Source organism: Pleurodeles waltl, chromosome 1_1, assembly GCF_031143425.1.
Source record: "Pleurodeles waltl isolate 20211129_DDA chromosome 1_1, aPleWal1.hap1.20221129, whole genome shotgun sequence".
NCBI lineage: Eukaryota > Metazoa > Chordata > Amphibia > Caudata > Salamandridae > Pleurodeles > Pleurodeles waltl.
Genome location: NC_090436.1, coordinates 1,005,287,672 through 1,005,307,795, shown reverse-complemented (window position 1 = coordinate 1,005,307,795; position 20,124 = coordinate 1,005,287,672). Strand labels below are relative to the sequence as shown.

The 20,124-nt window shown below is 45.0% G+C and overlaps 1 protein-coding gene across 6 annotated transcripts in view; it reads right to left on the bottom strand.

Annotated features, from left to right (window-relative positions):
• LOC138291300 (ankyrin repeat domain-containing protein 17-like) overlaps positions 1 to 20,124 on the bottom strand; it is a 1,121,799-nt gene that overhangs the window by 287,095 nt on the left and 814,580 nt on the right. For all 6 annotated transcript variants that reach the window (XM_069230308.1, XM_069230310.1, XM_069230309.1 and 3 more), the window contains exon 24: positions 1,547 to 1,663. In XM_069230308.1, coding sequence (XP_069086409.1) covers positions 1,547 to 1,663 — 117 coding nt within the window. The remainder of the gene's footprint in view (positions 1 to 1,546; positions 1,664 to 20,124) is intronic.

The window sequence follows — 20,124 nt, the reverse complement described above, 5'->3', positions numbered from 1 at the left end:
TAGAGCTCCCCCCAAGTGTGACCCCAGGGAATGAGATTTAGTGCCGCGTGCCGTTCAGCCCTGTTCTTGTCTCCATTGTAGACATACAAAGCAGATGTGCCCCTCTCGACCCTTCAGACTAGTGTTGCCCCCAATATTTGTGACACCAGTATATACATCAAATGTAATATCCAAACGTGACTATAATTACAAGTTGCACAGTTTTAAGTTGCATGCCAGTACGCTAAATTGTAACCGTATTGTACAAAGTCAACAAATACGTATAGATGGATGTAAGAAGGGAAGATATTTATTCTTTTTTTTCACTAAGTGAAATGTACTGCTGTTTTTGCACCCCGTTCAATAAACAGATTAAAAAATAAAATAAAAATTATGGTCTTGCATTTAAATGCCATAACTACCAAACAGGTCAACTCCTATGTGGTTTAGAAAGAAACCAAAGTGAGCATGAGATTACATTCTCCGAAGCATACATTTCCTGACCTGCGACCATCAATGGTATATGAAAAACCTCTGATCCAATTGATTCTATGTAGGCGTGGTGAGTTTACTTGTATTCATCAATAGGAGTAATGTAAATTCAAAACAACCCCCGATTTTGACCATGGCGCTCTTTGTCACAGTGAGTTGAACTGATTATCCCTACAGTAAAAGTAAAAAAAATAAAAAAAAGCAGGAAAAAAAAAAGATTGATTTCTAACATTTCCAGACCCAATGCACGGAATGTGAAACTGAGCACAACCTCTGCCTGCCCCAGAGCTACATGTTAAGGTCTGAACTGCCTTTTGGAACAGGACCAAAATGGATCATCAGGCAATAAAGGAAATACTACTCCAGGATAGAAATGTTTCTAATGATAGAGATTATGTTAGAACCCAAGGCCAGTGAATAGTAGAGACAAGTCTATCTCAGATCTTAACTTTCTACAAATGCTTTCTCGTGGTGGGACAACTGTATCCTGTAGTTTATTATTTGCAGTGAATCAAAGAGCAGTCCAATTTGATTTTCAGAAACCACCACCCACACCCTTCCTTTCCTACCCCCAAAAGTGTTACCTGGTCACAAAGAAGAGGCGGAATGAGGGAGGAACAGAGACATATGCCTCTTGTACTTCTGGCAACGTTTAACACTGCAGATCATGAAGCTTTTTACTCCATCAAGAAGCAAAACAGAATATGGAGCAAAACAAAGGAATCTACTTCTAGAAAAGCATTCAAAATGACAGATGCTAAGAATATGGCATTTGGGGCACCAAACAAAAAAAAAGAGTAATCAACGTCACATATAGGAGAGGTACATATATGGATTAGCTACATCATTCCAGAATGGACTGTGGACCCATAGATGATTCAGCACCAAGTGGACCTAGGACCAGCCGGGAAAATTTCAAGGGTAAGCAACTGACTGAAAGAATTATCAATAAAATTAATGACAAATATGAAAAGGTCAACCCAGCAATTCTAGTTAAACAGTCTAATGATAGAGTCATAAAAGTAACCAACAATGACACAAGGATACAGTTGATATTCAAGTGAAGAACACTCACTTTCTCTAAATCTAACTCTTCCAAAAGAATGCTTGCATTTTTATTTGCTTCCGCTGCTTGTCGGTCTTTGGCTTGTACAATGGATTCCATACAGAGGTGGCACTTCTTCAGCATCTCCTGAAATGATTGTTTATCTTTAGAATAAAAAGATCCAGTAATGCCATGCAACAATAAAAGCAGATCTAAAACACATTACTTACCTTGATCAATCAGCTTGCAGACTGTACAGAAATAGATTCACATATTGTGCACACTAAAGGTTAAGGACACATGCTGAGAGGCAAAGTATTACATGGTCTGTACACTGAAAAAAAAAATGGTGACTTAAGTGACAGACTGTATACTCCCTGCTAGCATTTGGAGAGGTGGGGAGAGCATATATTAATGTTCATCACTACAAGTGCAAGGACTACAGCTTCAGGACACCTTTGGGTATTTGCCACACTTTACCAAATCTCTAACATAACAAAATCAATTGAAACATATAGGTAATGTTTTTTGTTTGCAGCATGCGCTGCTGGCCATCACAAGCCATGCAAAGGAAAAAAAAAGCATAAGAGGTTCATAACAATCTTAAGTGATAATCGGTCAACATGTACTTCTTGACAAGTATGAATGTGCACACAGTGCTTCAGAAATTAGGACTAACGACCAAGTAGCACCCTTTCATACAGCTGCTAATGGGATATCACTTACAACTGCCACTGTGGCTTTTTCCTTACGAGTTGATTATGCTAAGCACAGCACCTGAATGGAAACCTACACTCGGATTTTTTTATTTTTAAATAGTACATAGCAGATTGGCTTACTGCTAAGCCTACTTTGAAGGAGGTTTCCGGTGAAGGTATAGCTCAATTCTAAGTCATTCTTTCCCATGGAGCCAAGGCACCTTTCAGGCCAATCCCTGGGGCAGACAGGACTCGCTTTATATGTGGCATTCTTTCAAGGTTAGGGGTGTTGCAACCAGTCCTAGACTTCAGAGCCAAAGATCCTATGTGCAGTCTCTAGAAAAGTGCATTATTTAGGGTGGACATATGGCCACCTCAAAAGATAAGGGCACCACCTGCTTGGTGACACAAATTAAATAAAATGTGAATGTGCTCAATCCCTGGAAATGTGACTCAAAGCAGTCAGGTTTAAATCCAATAAGTAAAGTATTTAAGCAGTGCATACACAGCAGAAAACATCACAAAACAACAAAACTCCACAAAATACTTTGAAATGAAGATAAAGTTTACGAGTAAAATAAGACTAAACAACAAATTCAATATGGGTAACTGGAAATATGATTTTTAAAAAGATTTAAGCACCAAAAAACAAAGCGCCAATGACTGTCTACAGAAGCTGTAGACTGGGACCTAGACGCGATTTAAAGCAGAACGTGATGGAACCCTGGAGGGATACACCAATTGGATTGGTTCAGTTGACTGTCTAGAAGTCAAAAAGGTTAAAAAAGTTTTGAAGTTCTATTCCAAAAAGGGGCATAGTCATATTTTGGAAGAAAATAGATCCCCAAGGGTAAAATCTGAAACTATACCTGCTGAACTGGAACGGCTAGGCAGATACCTGCCACAGGTTGGTCTTGCTAAGGCATTAGAGCTTTTGAGTTTTTTGCTTGAAATTTATTTTTTACGTTTAAAACAGAAAGAGACTTTGTCATGTTTAGGTCTCACCTGAAACAGACAGTACATGTGCTGCATGCACTCTTGCTCAGAAAAAATACTGAATACATCAAGGGGCCTGCAGCTTACCCACTGCTTAACATTCATTGGTTTCATTGTCACTCTTACTTGCTACCTTTTAATTGGCCAGTGCTGATTGCTTCAGCTTGATTGCTCTCCTGCTGATAGCGCTGTGATTATAGCACTAATTTCATTTTTCCCTGTTGCTCTTGTTGAACCTTGTCATTTGTAGCAAAGGTATAGTATGCCACACGTCAAAGAAGCCCTTTTCTCCTTTGGATGGATGTTTCTCTTGACAACAGATGCTATCCGTTTTTACTGTGACAACAGATGTTATCTGCTGCCAAATGCATTTTCACTGAGACATGGACTGTTGTGAGGCCTTCTAGGGCCCACTCTGGTTCTCCATCTTAGCTTAGTTTTACATTTTACAAGTTTTTAGTTGACATTGCTTTTTAGCAATGCCATTTTACACATTTTATGCTTGCACAGTATTTTTCTCAGAATACATTGTACACGCTATTTATTTTAATAAGTCTTTCTCAACATGAAATCTATACACACTGTTCAAGGCTAGGAACACAGGCCAAGACATCCTAGTGCAAGGCTAGGAACACAGACCAAGATATTCTAGTGCTTACATTGCCCATTCAGAGACAACTTCCAACATCAGGACGTATCATGGCATCATAACAGTGTAGTTTTGATTGTATAAACGGTGCACTGCCCTACAGCGGCCAGAGGAACACTTTGGCCACTACTGACCTGTAACAAATACTGTGTTCAACATGCAGCTCTGAGCTAGAGAAAAAATCCTAACAGTTTTTACAGTCCCAACAAAAGTAAGTATTTAAGATTTTTAAACTGTTAAGCTACAGGGACCTAACAGTTACTTTTAAGAATTTGGAAAAAATAGCCAATTCACAAATGCAATTTAACTAAAGCCAATTTTTGGATTTACTCACGTAGTCACTTACTGACCAAAGGGTATCAGCAAATGCAAAGTCACAGCTCCACCTCTGTTCCACCATTGTAGAAAGCTAGCTCTCAATAGGGTGCACTAAAAAGAAGCACACCATGCTGAGTGTCCGGTGGAACCCCAACTGGTTTGCAGAGGCAAAAGTATATAGGACTAAGGCTCTATTTTGTGGTAATGTGGACGAGCAGTTAGGTTTATCAGAGGATAGTGCTACTCATTAATTGTACTCACATAGGCAATAAATGAGATAAACTCAAAGAATAAATCGGAGACCAATTTAGAAAAATAATATTTTCGTTTATATATACCGTAAATTCAAGAACTTCATTACAAGGTAAGCACGTTTTCAAGCATAAATACTTTATGGTTGAAAAAAATCGACACTTAGTGCAGTTTCAGAGTTCTTCAATGTTAACCTATAGAGGAAAACAATGTTCAGCAAACACTCGGTTAAAAAGGACTTATGGGCCTATCTCAGAGTTAAGGTTAAGTACTGGGCACTGATCAGGACCACACCATTAGGTCACTTTGAGGTAGCACTGGGGAGGCCTGGTGGAGGGGTGAAGCAAGGCTTCCGGTGCCCAGTGGTTTTCTATGGTAAGTGGTCCTCGTGAAGACAGGCTGCAGGCTTTAGTTAGGAAGCCAGTCGGGGACAACAAACAGTTAAGGTTGTAGACTTGAGGTGCTCGGGGACATAGGTGCACATTTGGTCTTTTTCTTCAAGGGCGACGGATGCAAGGGTGTCCTTAAGCGTCAGGTTTCTCTGTACGGGAGCACTTACCATCAGGGGAGTCCTGTGTGATGAGGCTGCAGGCGTCGTCGGGGAGTTCAGCAGAGTGGGACCCAGGGTGGACTCGAGCTCAGGAGAGCCAGGGGATGTCGTTGGCACCAGTGACCCACATCAGATTGGGTCGTGGGCGACGGGTGCAGTGGTTTCTGGAGGTGTTGGGTTTTCTCTCACCATCAGGCCGCGGGAGAGGGGGCCTGTGTGCAGAGTCTGCAAGCAATTTGGGGGAGTCAGAGGGGTGAAACCTGAGTGGACTCAGACTCTGGGCAGCTGGGAAACATTGCTGGTACCATTGGCTGACTTCACCGCGGTTTGTAGACCTTGGGTGCAGATGTCACTTTGGGTGTCAGGTCTTTACTGTTCTGCAGGCTTTAGAGTCCTCTCTTGATACTTTGTTGCAGAGCAGATCCGCTGCTCACAGGAGTTTGAGTCTTTGTGGAAGGCAGGCAGTCCTCCTGGGTTTCTTGGCTTCTGAGCTGCAGGACGAGTCATCTTTTTGGGCAGAGTTTGTTGAGGTCAGCAGGCAGGCTGGGGGGCTGGTAATAAGTCAGCTACTTCTTTTTGTCCTCTTCTGTTGTTGTGATTCCTCCGTGCCCTTTTCTTCGTGGGTAGTCAGGATCTGAGTTCTAGGTTAGGGGTGCCACCTAAATACTCAACTTAGGGGCATTACAGAGAGTGTCAGGTGGTAGCCAATGGGCTGACCACATTTAGATGACTACACCCTTCCTTATGACCACTTCCGCTGTGAATTGGGCATAACTCTAACCCTAATATCTTCCAAACAAGATGGAGTAAATTTAAAAAGTAGTGCCCACTTCAGCTTGTCCATCTTAGGGGTGAGACTGGCATGAAGTGGCACACATCTTAATCTGACTAATTTTCCCACCTGTGCTACTGCCAAAGGTGGGTTCAGGACGGGGGGGTCCGTCATCTCCACTAATTGGAGAAACCTGGGTTGTATTACAAAGGCAGCTAGGCCTTAGAAGCTTCCCGCCCTGGAATGTCTATCCTGCCTGGGTGAGTTGATAACACACCCACCCAGTGCAGGCTTTTGTCTCTGGCCCTGGAGAGTGCTGGCTCTCACCTTGGGGGCCAGAAAAAACATGTCTAAGGAGGCTGAACTGGTCAGGACCAGTCACTCAACATACTAGTAGCTGGTAGGTTTTCAGGGGGCACCTCTAAGGTGCCCTCTGGGTGCAGTTGTTAATAAATCACTCACTGGCATCAGTGAGAGTTTGTTAATCTGAGATTTTTGATATTAAAAATCTGTATATTCAGAGAAGCCATCGTGTAGCTGGGAAATTCGTAGTGACCAGTGTTCAGCACATGTATTTAAAATGACTTCTCTGGTCACTTACTATGCCTGAAAATCGACAAAGACATAGCAGAGGCATATCCGCTTGTGTAAATATGCCATCATATGTAATACAATGCACCCTGCCTTAGGGCTGTAAGACCTGATAGAGGGGTGACTTACATATATTGTATGCAGTGTTTAGGGGACATGGCACAGAGGCTGTGTGCCGTGTTGTGTTTTGTTTTCACTTTTATCTGCACCAAGACACGCAGCCTGCAATGGCAGCCTGTCATGTGCTGGGTGAGGAGTTCTAGGTTGGCACAATTTGTGCTGGAGCCCTTGGGGACCCTCCTTAGTATCCCAGCCTCTAGGTGCCAGAGCTACCATTTACTGGGGTCATACAGTGGGCGGGAAAGGTTTGGCCAATTGGGATAAACAACTGCACACCTTTGGGGGGAAAGAGATCTGGCACTGAGTTCCTGTTTAGCAGGAACCCAATGCACTTTCAGTCGAAATTACACCAGAAACAGAGGCACTTTCCTAAAGATACTTTTTGCAGTAGGTCCCCTTGGCTGCAGAGCAAATATTTTAAAACGTTCCCAGCTTTTTCTCAGTGCCAAAGTGTGAACAAGAGTACATGCTAACTCCCCTTCCTTCTCCCAGCACCTCGTAGATGCACCTAGAGAGTCTCAGTGTACCAGGCAGAAGCCACCATCACAGTCTAGTCTAGGTTTCAGTAGCCACTTGTCACCTGTAGGGAAAAGGCATTCAGCTGCTATTTTTGTCTCTGAAGTCACACAAGAGGTCCAGCCAACTGGCCCTTAGAGTCCATTTCTTTCTCTTGTACAAGAGGGGAGTTGGTCTAATTCTTCAGAGGTCATCACAGATCCCAGACAGTGGGTCTAGTACTCTTTTGTTCCTTGCAAGTCCACAAACTGTTGTGACTAACACTGGGTAAGGGTCCAGCTTTTTGGGGTTCACAAACATGGGTGGGGAAAACTCATGGGCACTCCCCAACCAATGGAGTAAACGTCTATGGGAATAACCCTACCCATTTTTTCCAGGCATTCATATTTGCTCTCCTGCAAACAATCTAACAGTGTCCTTCTCTCTAAATCCAAGATGTGGAAATCCATGTCCCCTTGTGCAGAGCCTGTGTCCACCCAGATATTTGGCCAGTGTAATAAGCAGTTCCCTCTTCTGCAGTCACTCAAAAACGGTTCTGGGGACAGTTTTCCTTCCACCGAGTTTGGTGCCAGCCAGACTAGGGGGACAAAAGCTGACATTTGCTTGTGACAGTGCAGGCGCCTTTGATGTGAGTTACATTCCAGGACCCACCTCAACTGATTCTCCTGTCAGAGGAAGAAAACAACTCCCTACTCTGAGGCCACTGTTTCTGCTCTGGAAGCGGTTTTCTGACCTAATTCAAACCAAGGACAGGCTGGGCATTTGCTGCAGAGTAATGCAAATTAAACTACAGCAGCTTCAGGCAGGGTTAAGGTAACTTTCTATAAGACTGGATTACGATTGAAATAAAATAAATAAATACTTGAATTGAGTCTGTAGCTGGTACAATTCAAACATAACAGATTGAAGTGTATATCTACACTGACTTTTCCAATGTAACTGACCGGTGACTATGTAGGTTTTGGCCTATTCGCTGAGGGAACATGTCATCTCAGTCACACTTGTTCCACTGTTAAATAGTATGCACACTACCTTGTAGGCAGCAAGGTGTGCTTAGGGTGACTTGTTTAGAAGGAGGTTGTCCTACCTGTCAAAAGAATACTTTTCTCAGATCTGGGCAGCAAGGTTCAAGCTGGTGCTGTCAGGCTGCACAAGGTAGGGCTAGAACCATGCTTTTGCCATCGCTACTGTGGACTGAACAAGCGGTCCACAGTTCACAAGCGCTTTTAAGTTTCCATCCCAGGAGTTTACTTCTAAACCACAAACTGTGGCCTTACAGGAAAGTTAAATGTGCCAATTGAGTTCTAAGCCAATGTCAACATGTTTTGGGCAAAGCACACTAGACATTGGATAGCAGTGTTTGAGTATTAGAGTTCAAGATTACGGACAGGTGTGCACATCGAAAAATTGAAAAACTGGTGGTGATCAACCAAAAAGGAATCACTTTGCAACAGTATTTTTCCTGGTGCAGGCTTCGCTGAGTATAACTGAGTTCACCAGTCTGCACAGTCAGGCTCTTTGGGGCACACAGATTGGGCTCTACTCCTGTTGGGCTTCCCTGCTGATACCTCCCCCAATTGGTCATCAGATTCTAATCTATCAACATCCTCTGCAACTGTGCTTGATGGGGACCCAGTCCAGTCGTAGCACTGGATAACTGTGAAGGGTCCCCATCTCCTGTTTCTTCGGTGTTGAATTGTCTGTTTGCAACGAAAAACGGTGCATGCCAAACAGGAATTTTTTGCTGTGGTCCTTGAGTAGACACAGGTTGCAGACTATGCTGGTCTGAACACAGAAGCTTGTTACTGAAAATGAGGCAAAACATTTTCACAACCTCCCTCCAATTCTTGTATGACCTGACACCAGGCTCAGCAGTCCCTCTACAGGGTTAAAAACAAGCATAAAGCCAACAAGTGATAGCAAAGGAAGCTGGTTTGTTGACTACCAATGCTCTATGATGCAATATCCTTTGAAAAAAGTGCATCTTAAACCGTTTCCCGAATTGGAGCATGGTTGGGGGCAGTACTGGTGGGCACAGGAATGTTGTTCCAGATCCTGGGTGCAGAGATGGAAAAGGCGTTCTCCCATGTTTTTTCTTTTTCACACTGTTTGCAGTCTGAAGATACCCTGGCTGTAGGTGTCTGCAAGCACTACTAGATGTGGAGAGATTGTGTGAAAAATAAGCTGGAGTTTTTGCCAAGATGGCTTCATAAATGATGCAGCAGGTTTTCACGAAGATGAGTGCCTCAAGAGAAGCTAATGGAGTTCCAACAGGAGGTCTCAAGTTTTATTCTGGAAGAAACTGTATTGACATTCTTTAGCAGAGAGAGCAGGTGTTAGGCAGTCTGTTCTTTTGGCAATGTTTCTCCAGGGTATGTGCGGAGGCACTTCAATATCAGGAGGTCATCTGTATGTATGTTTTTCAACCACAGTGGTTCCTCTGAAGTTACCACAGGTTTGGTGGTCTGCCACTGTTGGTTTTGACAGGGTCCCCAAAAGTAATTTTCAAAACCAAACTCTTAAAGTGTGACTTTGTCTCTCAAAAAAAAAAAAATAAGAATTACTAATGAACCCCACATCCAAGGATTTTTTATATCTCCTATCTTAATTCATTAGATCTTATAAATTGTTACAAATATTTTCTGTACGTAACACAATGTGAGAAAAAGCCCCTTTTATCATGACTATGTTGTCACTGTGTATCACTTTCAAAACTGAAAATAATAAAAAGACTTAAAGTTGCTTCTACCAAGGTAATATCTTTAAAAACAGTGCAATATCTGTTCTGATGAAAGTTATCCAACTTTACATCCAAATTATAAGTCAGGATGAAAGCCTGTTGCCAATACTGTGCTCCCTCCCCAAAAAGGGAGTCTCGCCCTTGTGTGTAGTATTTCAACCTTCCAGTTACCTTGTGAAAGCTACAACTATTTTATACTATTATATTTTTTCAGTTATTATATACAATGTAATGCTGTATATTAGAGTAAACAATTAAAGGCTCACATTTCATTGATTAATCAGGTAGATAGGAATATGCAATTCTATACAGTTACATTCTATAGCAGTTTGGAAAGCCCCTTGAAGTGATTCACCTATGAATTATAAAAAGTGAAATGAAAATCAATTTAGGTTGAGTTTGCACTCATGCAATGCATCACAAATGGCCACTCTTCACTTTTAATCTCCAATATTGCTTCCCTGTTATGATCTTTACAGATTACTTTTGTCATATGCAACACACAGCTCGCACTGGTAGTAAATTGAAGATTCAAAAGTTTAAAAAGCTGTTAAGTGATAGTTGTTTGATCTTCTGTCTGGAATACGGTGATTAAATTGAATTTCACACAAGGATAGGTTTTCCAGCATATCCGGATGGAACCATTTTATATGTTTCAGCCTTATGGACTAGTGATCTTAAAGAACAAGTTATTTACCTTCACTAATTACATCTGGTAGAGACCATCTAGCTGCAGATTCCTTACCTTAGAACTATCCTCAGGCGTCAGACTGGATCTGGACATTGTTTTGAGCAATACCGAACTGGGAGAGGGCATTAGTCTGGTCTGCACGGTGCCCTTTGCACTGGAAGTGACGTGCATCATACCTATATGAATGCCAACTTGGCACACTGACATCAGTTACTTTCACGATTTTTCACTGTAGGACAGCAGAGACACGATGAGTACTGACCACTAGTGAGACGAACTAAGGCCCTTGATAGTGTGTTCCCTACACTGTAATTGTTTCACAGTCCGAGAAGGATGGGTGGGTGGGTAAGGAATCTGCAGCTATGTAGATTCTCTATCAGATAAGGTATTACTGAAGGTAAGTAACTTGCCCATCTGATAGAGACATCTAACTGCAGTATTCTTACCTTAGAAGTAAGAGGTAGGACTACAAATCTGCTGTATTAGAAAGTCCTGCAGGACCCAACGGGTGAAGTGTCAATCCTGACGGACCTAACTGTCCAGGCAGTATCGTTTGTTGAACGTGTGCAGTGAGGCTCATGATGCCGCCTGGCAGATGTCCAGGAAACCATGCGCTAACACAGGGGGTTGCAGCCTTGGTTCTGGTAGCGTGAGCCCGCAAACCCTCAGGGGGCTGCTTCTTGGCCAGTCTAGATTTTAACAAACAGGACAATCCTTCACGAGATGGTCCATTACTGTATTATCTTACTTTTTTTTGCACCCACATAGCCCACGAATAGCTGATCATCCACCTGGAATTCTCTTATGTGGACAAGGTAGAACGACAATGCTCTTTTTGGATCCAGACAGTGAAGTCTCTCCTTTCTTTTGAGGGATGAGGTTGTGGAAAGGAAGTAGGCTGGGTGATGTTTTGGCCTACATGGAAACCACACCCTTTGGAAGGAAGGAGGCATGTGTCTGGGTACAAAGTGAAGTAAGGAAGGTGAGCACAGAGTGCCTGTGTTTTGCTGACCATCCTGCGAAATGTTATGGCAACTAGGAAGGCAGTCTTTAAAGTCAAGAGCCTAAAAGCACAACTGTGCAGAGGTTCAAATGGGAAACGCATGAGAAAAGTAAAAACCAATTTGAGGCCACAATGAGGAATAATGAATGACGTAGGGGAAAATATACATTGCAGGCCTTTAAGGAACCTAGCAACTACGGGTTACTTTATGATAGATAGCTGTTCAGACGGTCACAAAAAAGCTAAGATGGCAGAAATGTAACCCTTAACTGTGCCTAGAGCAGAACTTTGCTGGGTCAAGGATAATGCAAACAACAGAACTGGAGATATATGGATGCAGAAAGGGGCAAATGTTATGAGAAGCACAACATGACAAACTTGTCCAAACAGCACGTGTATATTGACTTGCTGGAGGGACACCTGGCTTCCAGAATAATGCTACAGACTTCAAGAGGAAGATCAAAAGCTGTCAACTGTCGCTGCTCAAACTCCATGCATGAAGGTGGAGGGTGCAAATTTTCAGGTGCAGAACCCCCCCTACTCCTTCCCCTGTCATTGCAACAGGAGAGCCTCTTGAATAGACAGCCTAACTGGAGGACTGATGGACATGCTTAACAGGTCAAGGATACCAGACTCTCCATGCCCAATCCCGAGCCACAAGAATGACTCAGGCCTGATCGTTCCTAATCTTTTGGAGAATTCTGGGCAGAAGTGGTTTGGTGAAAAGGCGTACAGGAGGCAGGGAGCTCCACGAGACAAAAAGCATCTCTAAGCAAGAGTCACCGTGGAAACTCCTGTGTGAAAACTGCTGACATTCTGCGTTCTCTGTGGTGGCAAACTGATCTAACCAAGGCTCGCTCCACTACTGAAATAGACTCTGTACAAGCTCCAGATGGAAACGTCATTTGTGATCCTCTAAGCATCTGCGTCTGCGTCTGAGTTTGTGTGCACTGGCATTAAGAGAGCCCACTAGTTGGTGAACACCAGGGAAATACCCTAATGTCCCAGCCATGTCAGGAGAGACAGGGCCTCTTGAACAAAGGATCCACCCTGCCTTGTTGGTTGCAATACTATATGGTGGTGATGTTGTCTAAGAATATCTGCACCAGTCTTCCCTTGAGCAACAGAAGAAAGGCATTGAGTACAAAGTGAATAGCCAAGAGCTCCAACCTGTTGCTGTGGAGCTGGGACTCTGCCTGGAACCAGAGGTCTCTGATCTCCACCACTCCTAGGTGGCCACAACAGCCCAGGATTGATTGATCTGTTGCTACAGTCAGCTCTGGTCAGGAAAGGGAGAAAGGTCTGCCACTGACCTAATCAGGGTTCGCTAGCAACCACTGCAAATCTTTGCTGTTTACTCAGATCAGGAACATGTCAGAGAGATTTTCAAGATCCTGTGTGCACTAAGACTTCAGATCCCATTGCAGAGCCCACATATGCCATGCTGTATGAGTAACTAACAGGATGTATGTAGGAGGCCAAACAACCTCAGAGTCAGTCTCACCAAAGTCCAGGAGAGGGAGTCAAGTGTCACTTCAGCACGTAGGCTATGAAACCTAGAGCTTGCAGGAGGTTTGCCACAGTCTGAAGGTGGGAGACTACAACCTTGGGTGAGTCTGCCTTCAAAGCCACTCACTGAGGTAGGGGAAGACTGGAATCCCTAACCTCTGCAGAATAGCTGCAACCACAGTCATTACTTTCATGAACACCCTTGGGGTGCTTAGGAGGCTGACAAGGAAGCACAGCAAAATGAAAATGCTCCTGTCCCACCTTGTAACGCAGGTAAGATCTGTGGGCAGGCAAGATGGGAAGTGGGAATATGCATCCTGCAAGTCCAATGCTACAAGGTGAGGGCAGAAAAGTATGGGTGAGCGTGAGCATTCTGAATTTCTCTTTCTTCAAGGCTCAGATCAAGAAAAGGAAGAAGCCCTTTGTCTTTTTTTTGGGCACCAGAAAGTAGCAGGAATGACAACCACTACCTACTTCTGTTGCAGGCACCCTATTGCTCCCAAGGCCAGGAGAGTCTGCCCTTCTTAATGGAGCAAGTAGATACGGTTGTTAGTCATCATGTAGGAGTGGGTGGCATAAGTGGTGGGGTAGTCATAAAGGGGAGGGAGTAGCCTCTTTGGATGGTCTGAAGAACCTAGCGGTCTGATGTCACTGTTCAGCAGTGTGGCAGATGATGGTGTATCCGGCCTCCTACTGGATGCCCATGAGGTTCGGAGGGCAAACTAAAGAGCCTTGAAGGCACCAGCTGCAGGGAGAAGGGTGGAATGACTCAACCACTGGCCGCCTGTCCAATGCTGTCTATGAGACCCTCAGCCACAAAAAGGCTTGGAAGCCTCTTGGTTGTGGTGGCTGGGAGGGTAAGGACGCAGTGGAGACCCTTTCCATGGCCACGAAAGAGGCAGAAGGTTGATTGGGGTTGGCGGGGCGACAGACAAGCCCAAGGACATGGCCGCAGCTCTGCTATCCAGCACTGAATCCGCCTTCTCTCCAAAGAGGCGAGAGCCATCGAAGGGGATGCCCATGAGCGAAGACTGGACATCCCCTGAAAAAAAAGTTCTCAACCAGAAGAGGCGCCGCTAGGCCAATGATGAGGAAAATCGCTCTGTCCACTGAGTCAGCGGTGTTGACCCCATACCTTATGGTGAACTTTGATCTCACCCATCAACAATACCCTGGGTGAGTATGGTTCAGGCCTCCTCTGAGACCATAGGCAGCAGTAGCGCAACTGAGTACTATATCATATGGGAATACCAGCCCAAAATGCATACTGTTCACCAACCACAATGCTAGGCTGGTGGAAGAGAACGTTCTCTTGCCAAAGGTGTCCAGCCTTTTGGATTTCCTATCCGATGGAATGATAGGGAACACGCTAGGGTTATTTCTAGACAGAGGCTTACACCACCAAGCTCTCCAGGGTGAGTGGGGAAAACTGGGATCCACAGGGATGGTTGATGGCAGCAGGCAATCTCTCCATGCACAAAAAACTCTGTGCAGGGCATGGACCAGGCCCCAAGCAGAACATCTGTAAGGGTTCACTGAATGGGAGAAGGAGTTCTGAAGGGCGACTCCCAGCTGAAGCACCTCCATCGTTTGTCTTGATTGCCACCGTGGGCAACTGAAGGTCCACAACCTCAGCTGCCCTACCCACCACCAAGGCAAAAGAGGCTCCCTCCTCCGTAGCTATGGTAGGAGACCAAAGCAGTGCCAGGTAAGGGGTCTAACCCACTGGCCTCCACCAGTTCCTCAGACCAGTTGTCTTGTTCCTGTACTTTAGGAACTGGTAACCATAAGTGTCCACATTTCCCTCCCATTCGTCTCCCTATCCAGGTATGGACCCGGTGGCGCTGGATTCTGTTGACTCCACTCGAGTTCTTTGTCTGGAATAAAGATGGGTGCAGCGCCACCTAATGAGTTTAGGAAGCACAGGGATGTCTGCACTGAATTTGGCCTCGACTAAGGTATTGGTCTTGCTAACGGCTCTGCAAGAGATGCATGGGGCCAAACTGGCAACCAGGGCGTGCCATTGGCACTGATCCAAAAGCAGCCCCTACTGCACCCAAGTGGCCCGAAGGTGCTGCAGAGGGGCCAGGACAACAAAATAGAAGGAACATGGCCTCACAACTCTTTCAGCTGGGCCGGGGTTGCTCTAAGAAATTCGGGGAAGCTCGGAGCAGCCCTGGATTCCGGTCCCGCCAACTCACGGGTCCTGAAGTGCTGATGCTCCTGCACCTCATCAGAGAAGTAAACAGACGCAGCAAAGATCTTTTCGACTTCTTGGTCTTCTTGTGTTTGTGGGACTCACCTGACTTCCCTGATGATTTTGAGTGCAATGACGACTGTCTGGATGGGCTCCTTGAACAGTTCTGGGACCTTCAGTGCGAAGAGAGCCTAGAGTGTTGCAAAGTCAGCAGGCAGCAAGGCGCTTTAGACAGTGCTTCCTCAGCACCTTGGGATGCATGGAGACAACAAGTCACAAAAAGCTAGTCAATAAATGCCTGTGGGGTAGCTCAGACCAGCGTTATCTAGTGCAGAAAGGATAGAACTGACTTCAGCACGTGGGGTGGTGCCTATATAGGTACCACACACACACATCACTTTTGGCATTGATGATGCCACATTGAGCTGAATGATGCCACCTACCGGCACGCATGGGTACTGCTAAAAAAAATAAAAAAAATCCAGGTCCAGTCTGATGTCTGGGGATAATTCTAACATAAGCAATATGTGATTAGAAACCTCTATCAGATTGTGTTGGTATGCACAGTGGTGGTTCAGTGCAAATATATTTAACTTCATCAACCCGTTGAATAATTCTCTAATGTTATAGGTTTGATTTTTGGACCTTGTACAGACTATTAGAAAAGAAAAGCATTCTTATACCATTGAAGTTATTTGTTTTGAAGTAAATTATCTTCTGTAATATTTCTGCCTGGCAGACTGCTGGAAAATTTAGACAATACTGTCTGAGGAAGGTGTGGGTTGAAGACTTGGTCACCGCTTTGAAAAGTTCCTGTACGGACACTTGGGAAAACAATGTAGCTCTTCCTACCATGTCCCTTGTAGTCTGCTCAAACCGGGTCTCTCACCGGTCTGTCAGGTTTTGCAAAGGAAATGGGGTTTATTATATGGTGTAATTTTGCGACCTCACCTTGTAACCTTTAGATCCAGTAAATTTTGTCTGTAAAACCCTCAACTCACCCCTAGGAAGCTGTGGCAATGAGCAGCAAGGCTTACACAGAGGAATATGTTTAAAACATTTAAGGAGCACCAAAACAATTGAAGACTTTGAAACAACACAAGAAATTAGACAAATTTATTTTATAAGAATTTAGACACTAGAACAAAAAAAAAATTACACAAGGGTTCCAGAGATATGGATTTTACAAGCATCGAAAAATGAAAGCAATTTCACTCAACTACGAACAAGCTTTTGCAGAGTCAATGACCTGGACACTTAGAAAATGTTGGTAAGTGATAATGCAGTCAGATACAAGTACTTGGAGCAATCAACTTCAGCAGGGAGCTAAGTTAGGGGGACCAGCGAGGCCCTCAATAACAGTTACTTTCACAGGAGAAGCAGTCCTTCAGCAGTTTCAGGCATTTTGTCCATCTTGCAATGATTTCCTATGGAGTGGTCCTGACTGAAGATGCTCTAAGGATGCCGTGGATGCAATGTGGTCGACTGGTGTCTTCCTGCAGGGATTCCTTGCTCAAAGATGGTGAGGGACCCTGGTTACAGGGTTAACGTCCCACAAGGTCCTCTTCGGTCTGGCCGAAGACCAGTTGCCTGTGTCGCAGCCACAAGCCAATCCTTCCTGAATCAATAACTCACCTTCTGAGGGCCACTCAACTCTCGGACAGTACTCATAGGGTCAGCAAACTGTGGTGCAACTTTGTGTATCGATTCTTGGTCTTTGGTGCTGCTTGGCTGGAGCGGTAGCGGTATGACGACTTTAGGCTACCAACTTTCCCCAGTAGGCTTCTTCAGCTGGTTCGTCCCTGTGCTGAGAACAGGGGGCCAGTCAGCTAACCGTTGGGAGTTCTCTTGGCTTGACTGGGCTCTGGAGACATCTGCTCATTGAGCAGCACATAGCACGCACAGTCCTTTTAGCCAGCCAATAGGTGCAGCTAATGCAGTCCTCGTCAGTGCAGCCTCTCTTTGCTGGTCCCTCAGTACAGCAGGGCAGTCCTCCTTCGGTCATTCTTTCAAGTCGGTCAGATATGAGATCTGCCTGCAACGGGTGCCCATTTATGCTCAGAAAGTGCAATTAGGGCAGGATGCGATTGGTAGCCAATGGGCTACCAGGTTCTCTCCCACCTGGTGATTACTTTCGGTGGAGAGATGACATCTTGCTATCCCAGGATGCTCCATTTTCCACGCTCTCAGAATGCGGTCTTAAGAAACAAACTGGAGGAATAGCTGCCACCATTTTTTTGCCTGATGTCATTGTGTTTGGACTGTAGTTAACTGGGTTCCTACTAACCAGGGCCCTAAGTGACTGTGCTCCCTCCCCTAAATTTAGCTGTTGGTAACCTTTCACACTCACAATTGGCATACGAGGTCACCCATGTAAGTCTCTAGTACAGTGGTCTCCAAACTTTTTAATGCTGCACCCCCTCAGTTGAAAAATAAAAATCATTGCCCCCCCCCTCAGAATTGTTCACAATTATTTTATAAAGATGGTAATGTTTAAATATATCTAGACTTATTTAAACATTGCAGTTAACTACTGTTACCTTTTTAAAAATGCAATAAAATGCTTCTTCTTAAAAACAAAGCCCTGTTATTTGTATAATACTTCTTTTGGCCAGAACCCGGCGCCCCCAGGGATCACTTGAGGCCCCTCTAGGGGGGCGCCCCCCAGTTTGAAGACCTCTGCCCTAGTATATTGTCCTTGGGTACTAAGGGCAATGGTACACCAGGAGTACTCCAGGGGTCCACCATGGGCTGCAACATGTATTATGCCATCCAAGGGAGCCCATGTAAACTGTGATTGCAGGCCTGCCACTGCGGCCTGTGTGAAAGGATGTATGCACCTTTTCATTGCCAAAGCTGATCCCTACACTAAAACATTAAACGTCACCCCTCAAGTAGGCCCTTCAGCCCAAGGGAAGCGTGCATGTCTCCAAGTGTGAGGGTACCCATGCATGAGCAGGGTACCCCTACAGACTCCAGGCCAATTCCTGGACTCATACGTGTGTGGAAGCCATCCTGAAGTATGTACTGGACAGAGGTCAACACAAGTGGTCCAACTAGATAATGGCTTCTCCGAACCTAGGCATGTTTGGTATCAAACGTGTTGGAATCATGCAACTATACCGAATCCAGTGTTATTGGCATGATAACATGCACTCAGGGGGTTCCCTAGGGGACTGTCAGGAAAACTATTGCCAGTGTAGTTAAGTTCGTCCCTCAGCAAAAACGATTCACCTTTTCCTTATACCCACGTTGGTTGCAGCGTCGTCCTCATTCCCAGGGGCTCTTGTGAAGGCTGTTCTAAGAACTAGCTTCTTCAGGTTTAACTGCCACCCAAGATGGTGGCCGCAAATCTTTGCGAGGTCAGCACTCTAGTGTTTCTACCTTAGTCTCGTGCTGAAGCTTCCCTCGAGCTGTTTCTCTCTAGGAGCTGTGCACTTTAACTGTCATCCTTAGGAGAATGAGCTGTGTCCCTGAGGTGCTTCGTTTCATAGAGAATTCTTCTAGTTTTGGGTAATTAATTCTTTTTATTGTTATGGTGTGCACACCAGCTACTTTTTCCCTTCTGGAGAAGCTGAATTTCTTGCTTCTTCCAACAACTGGCTATTGGCTTTCTGAGGAGAATTTGTTTTGGCTTACCAGAACTTCAAGCAACTGCAGTAAGGAATCCTTTAGTATGATTTCCAGACTTGCCAATATATATATATGTACATATACATTCAAAAACTCTTCGCCTTGCATACTTGCTAGTCTTTGAGACAAACCTCAGTGCTCAAACTAATTCCTAGAGACTGTGCTTGAGAAAACTGAACTGTGAGAAGGAATTTTGTTTCCTGTAAAATACATTAGTAGATTGTATATTTGTGAACCTTTGAACTGTTCTCCAGAGAACCTTGGATACTCTGACTCCTGGAGAAAAGAAGATATGAAGTTAACATTTTTCTCTTCGTGAGAGGCTAGTCTCTCAAAAGATCCAGGTTAGGAGAACAATAGAATTGGGTCAATGGGAATGGCTGAACAGTTGAATGCGCAGTAGGAAAGTAGGATCTGGAGGTGGTCTCTTTTGCTATTCCCATTCTCCTTCCCCCTCCCCCTAGCGGATGCAGGGTTCAGATAATCAGTGAAGTCTGAGCAGGCATCTGTTGGAGGGAGCTGGGTAAAAGGCATCTGCTCCTGTGGAAGTTTGATTTAATGGGTAATCTCCTGACAGGGACTCTCCAGTTCTGCCTGTGCAGCCTTACGGGGTCCAGCTGTTAGCCCTGCTGCTGCTGGCCCCAGACACTGTTCTGCCCTCCTGCTGGTGAGCCAGGCTCAGGCTAGAGGACCAGGACAAAGCACTTCCTGCACAGGAGAGGTGTGACCATCTCTCCCTGTGTATTAGGTGTCTAAAGGCTAGGGTGGGATGGGGTGTCCTCCGAGAGCCACCAGACTGCTTTGAAAGGCACATTTGGTGCCCTCCTTGCATAATTCGACTTGCACCAGTTCAGCAACTCCCCCGTTCCTGCTCTGTTGAAAAACGACACAAAGGACAGGGGAGTGACCACCCCCTTTCCAGCTCCTTCCCTAGGGAGGTTGCCAGCAATCTGCCAGGTGGCCACTTGATTCTGCCATCTTGGAAATAAAATGTGCAGGGGCCCATGGCAGTATCTGACTGGTTAGGCCAAGTAGATGACGTCCCTGGACCCCTCTGATAGGTGGGTCATTGCATGGAGTGACCAACCCCCTTTTTTGGATTACTTAAGGGCTCTCTCGTGCGTGGGTCCTCAGATTCGTCAAGGAACTCTCTGCAAGAAATCTTCTGCTCCTGGTCTCTGGAACTGCTGCTGGTCTTCGTTGGAACTGAACAAGTCTGCTTCTGGTGGGAAGGCTCCCCGTGCAACATTGTTTCTCCGGATCCTGCAGGAATTCTGCAACATCCACGGGTGTGCATCTTCCAGGGTCACAAGGGATCTGTTTGCACCAGGTAGCACAAAGGAATCTCCCTTGGAGTGAAAGTCACTCCCCGG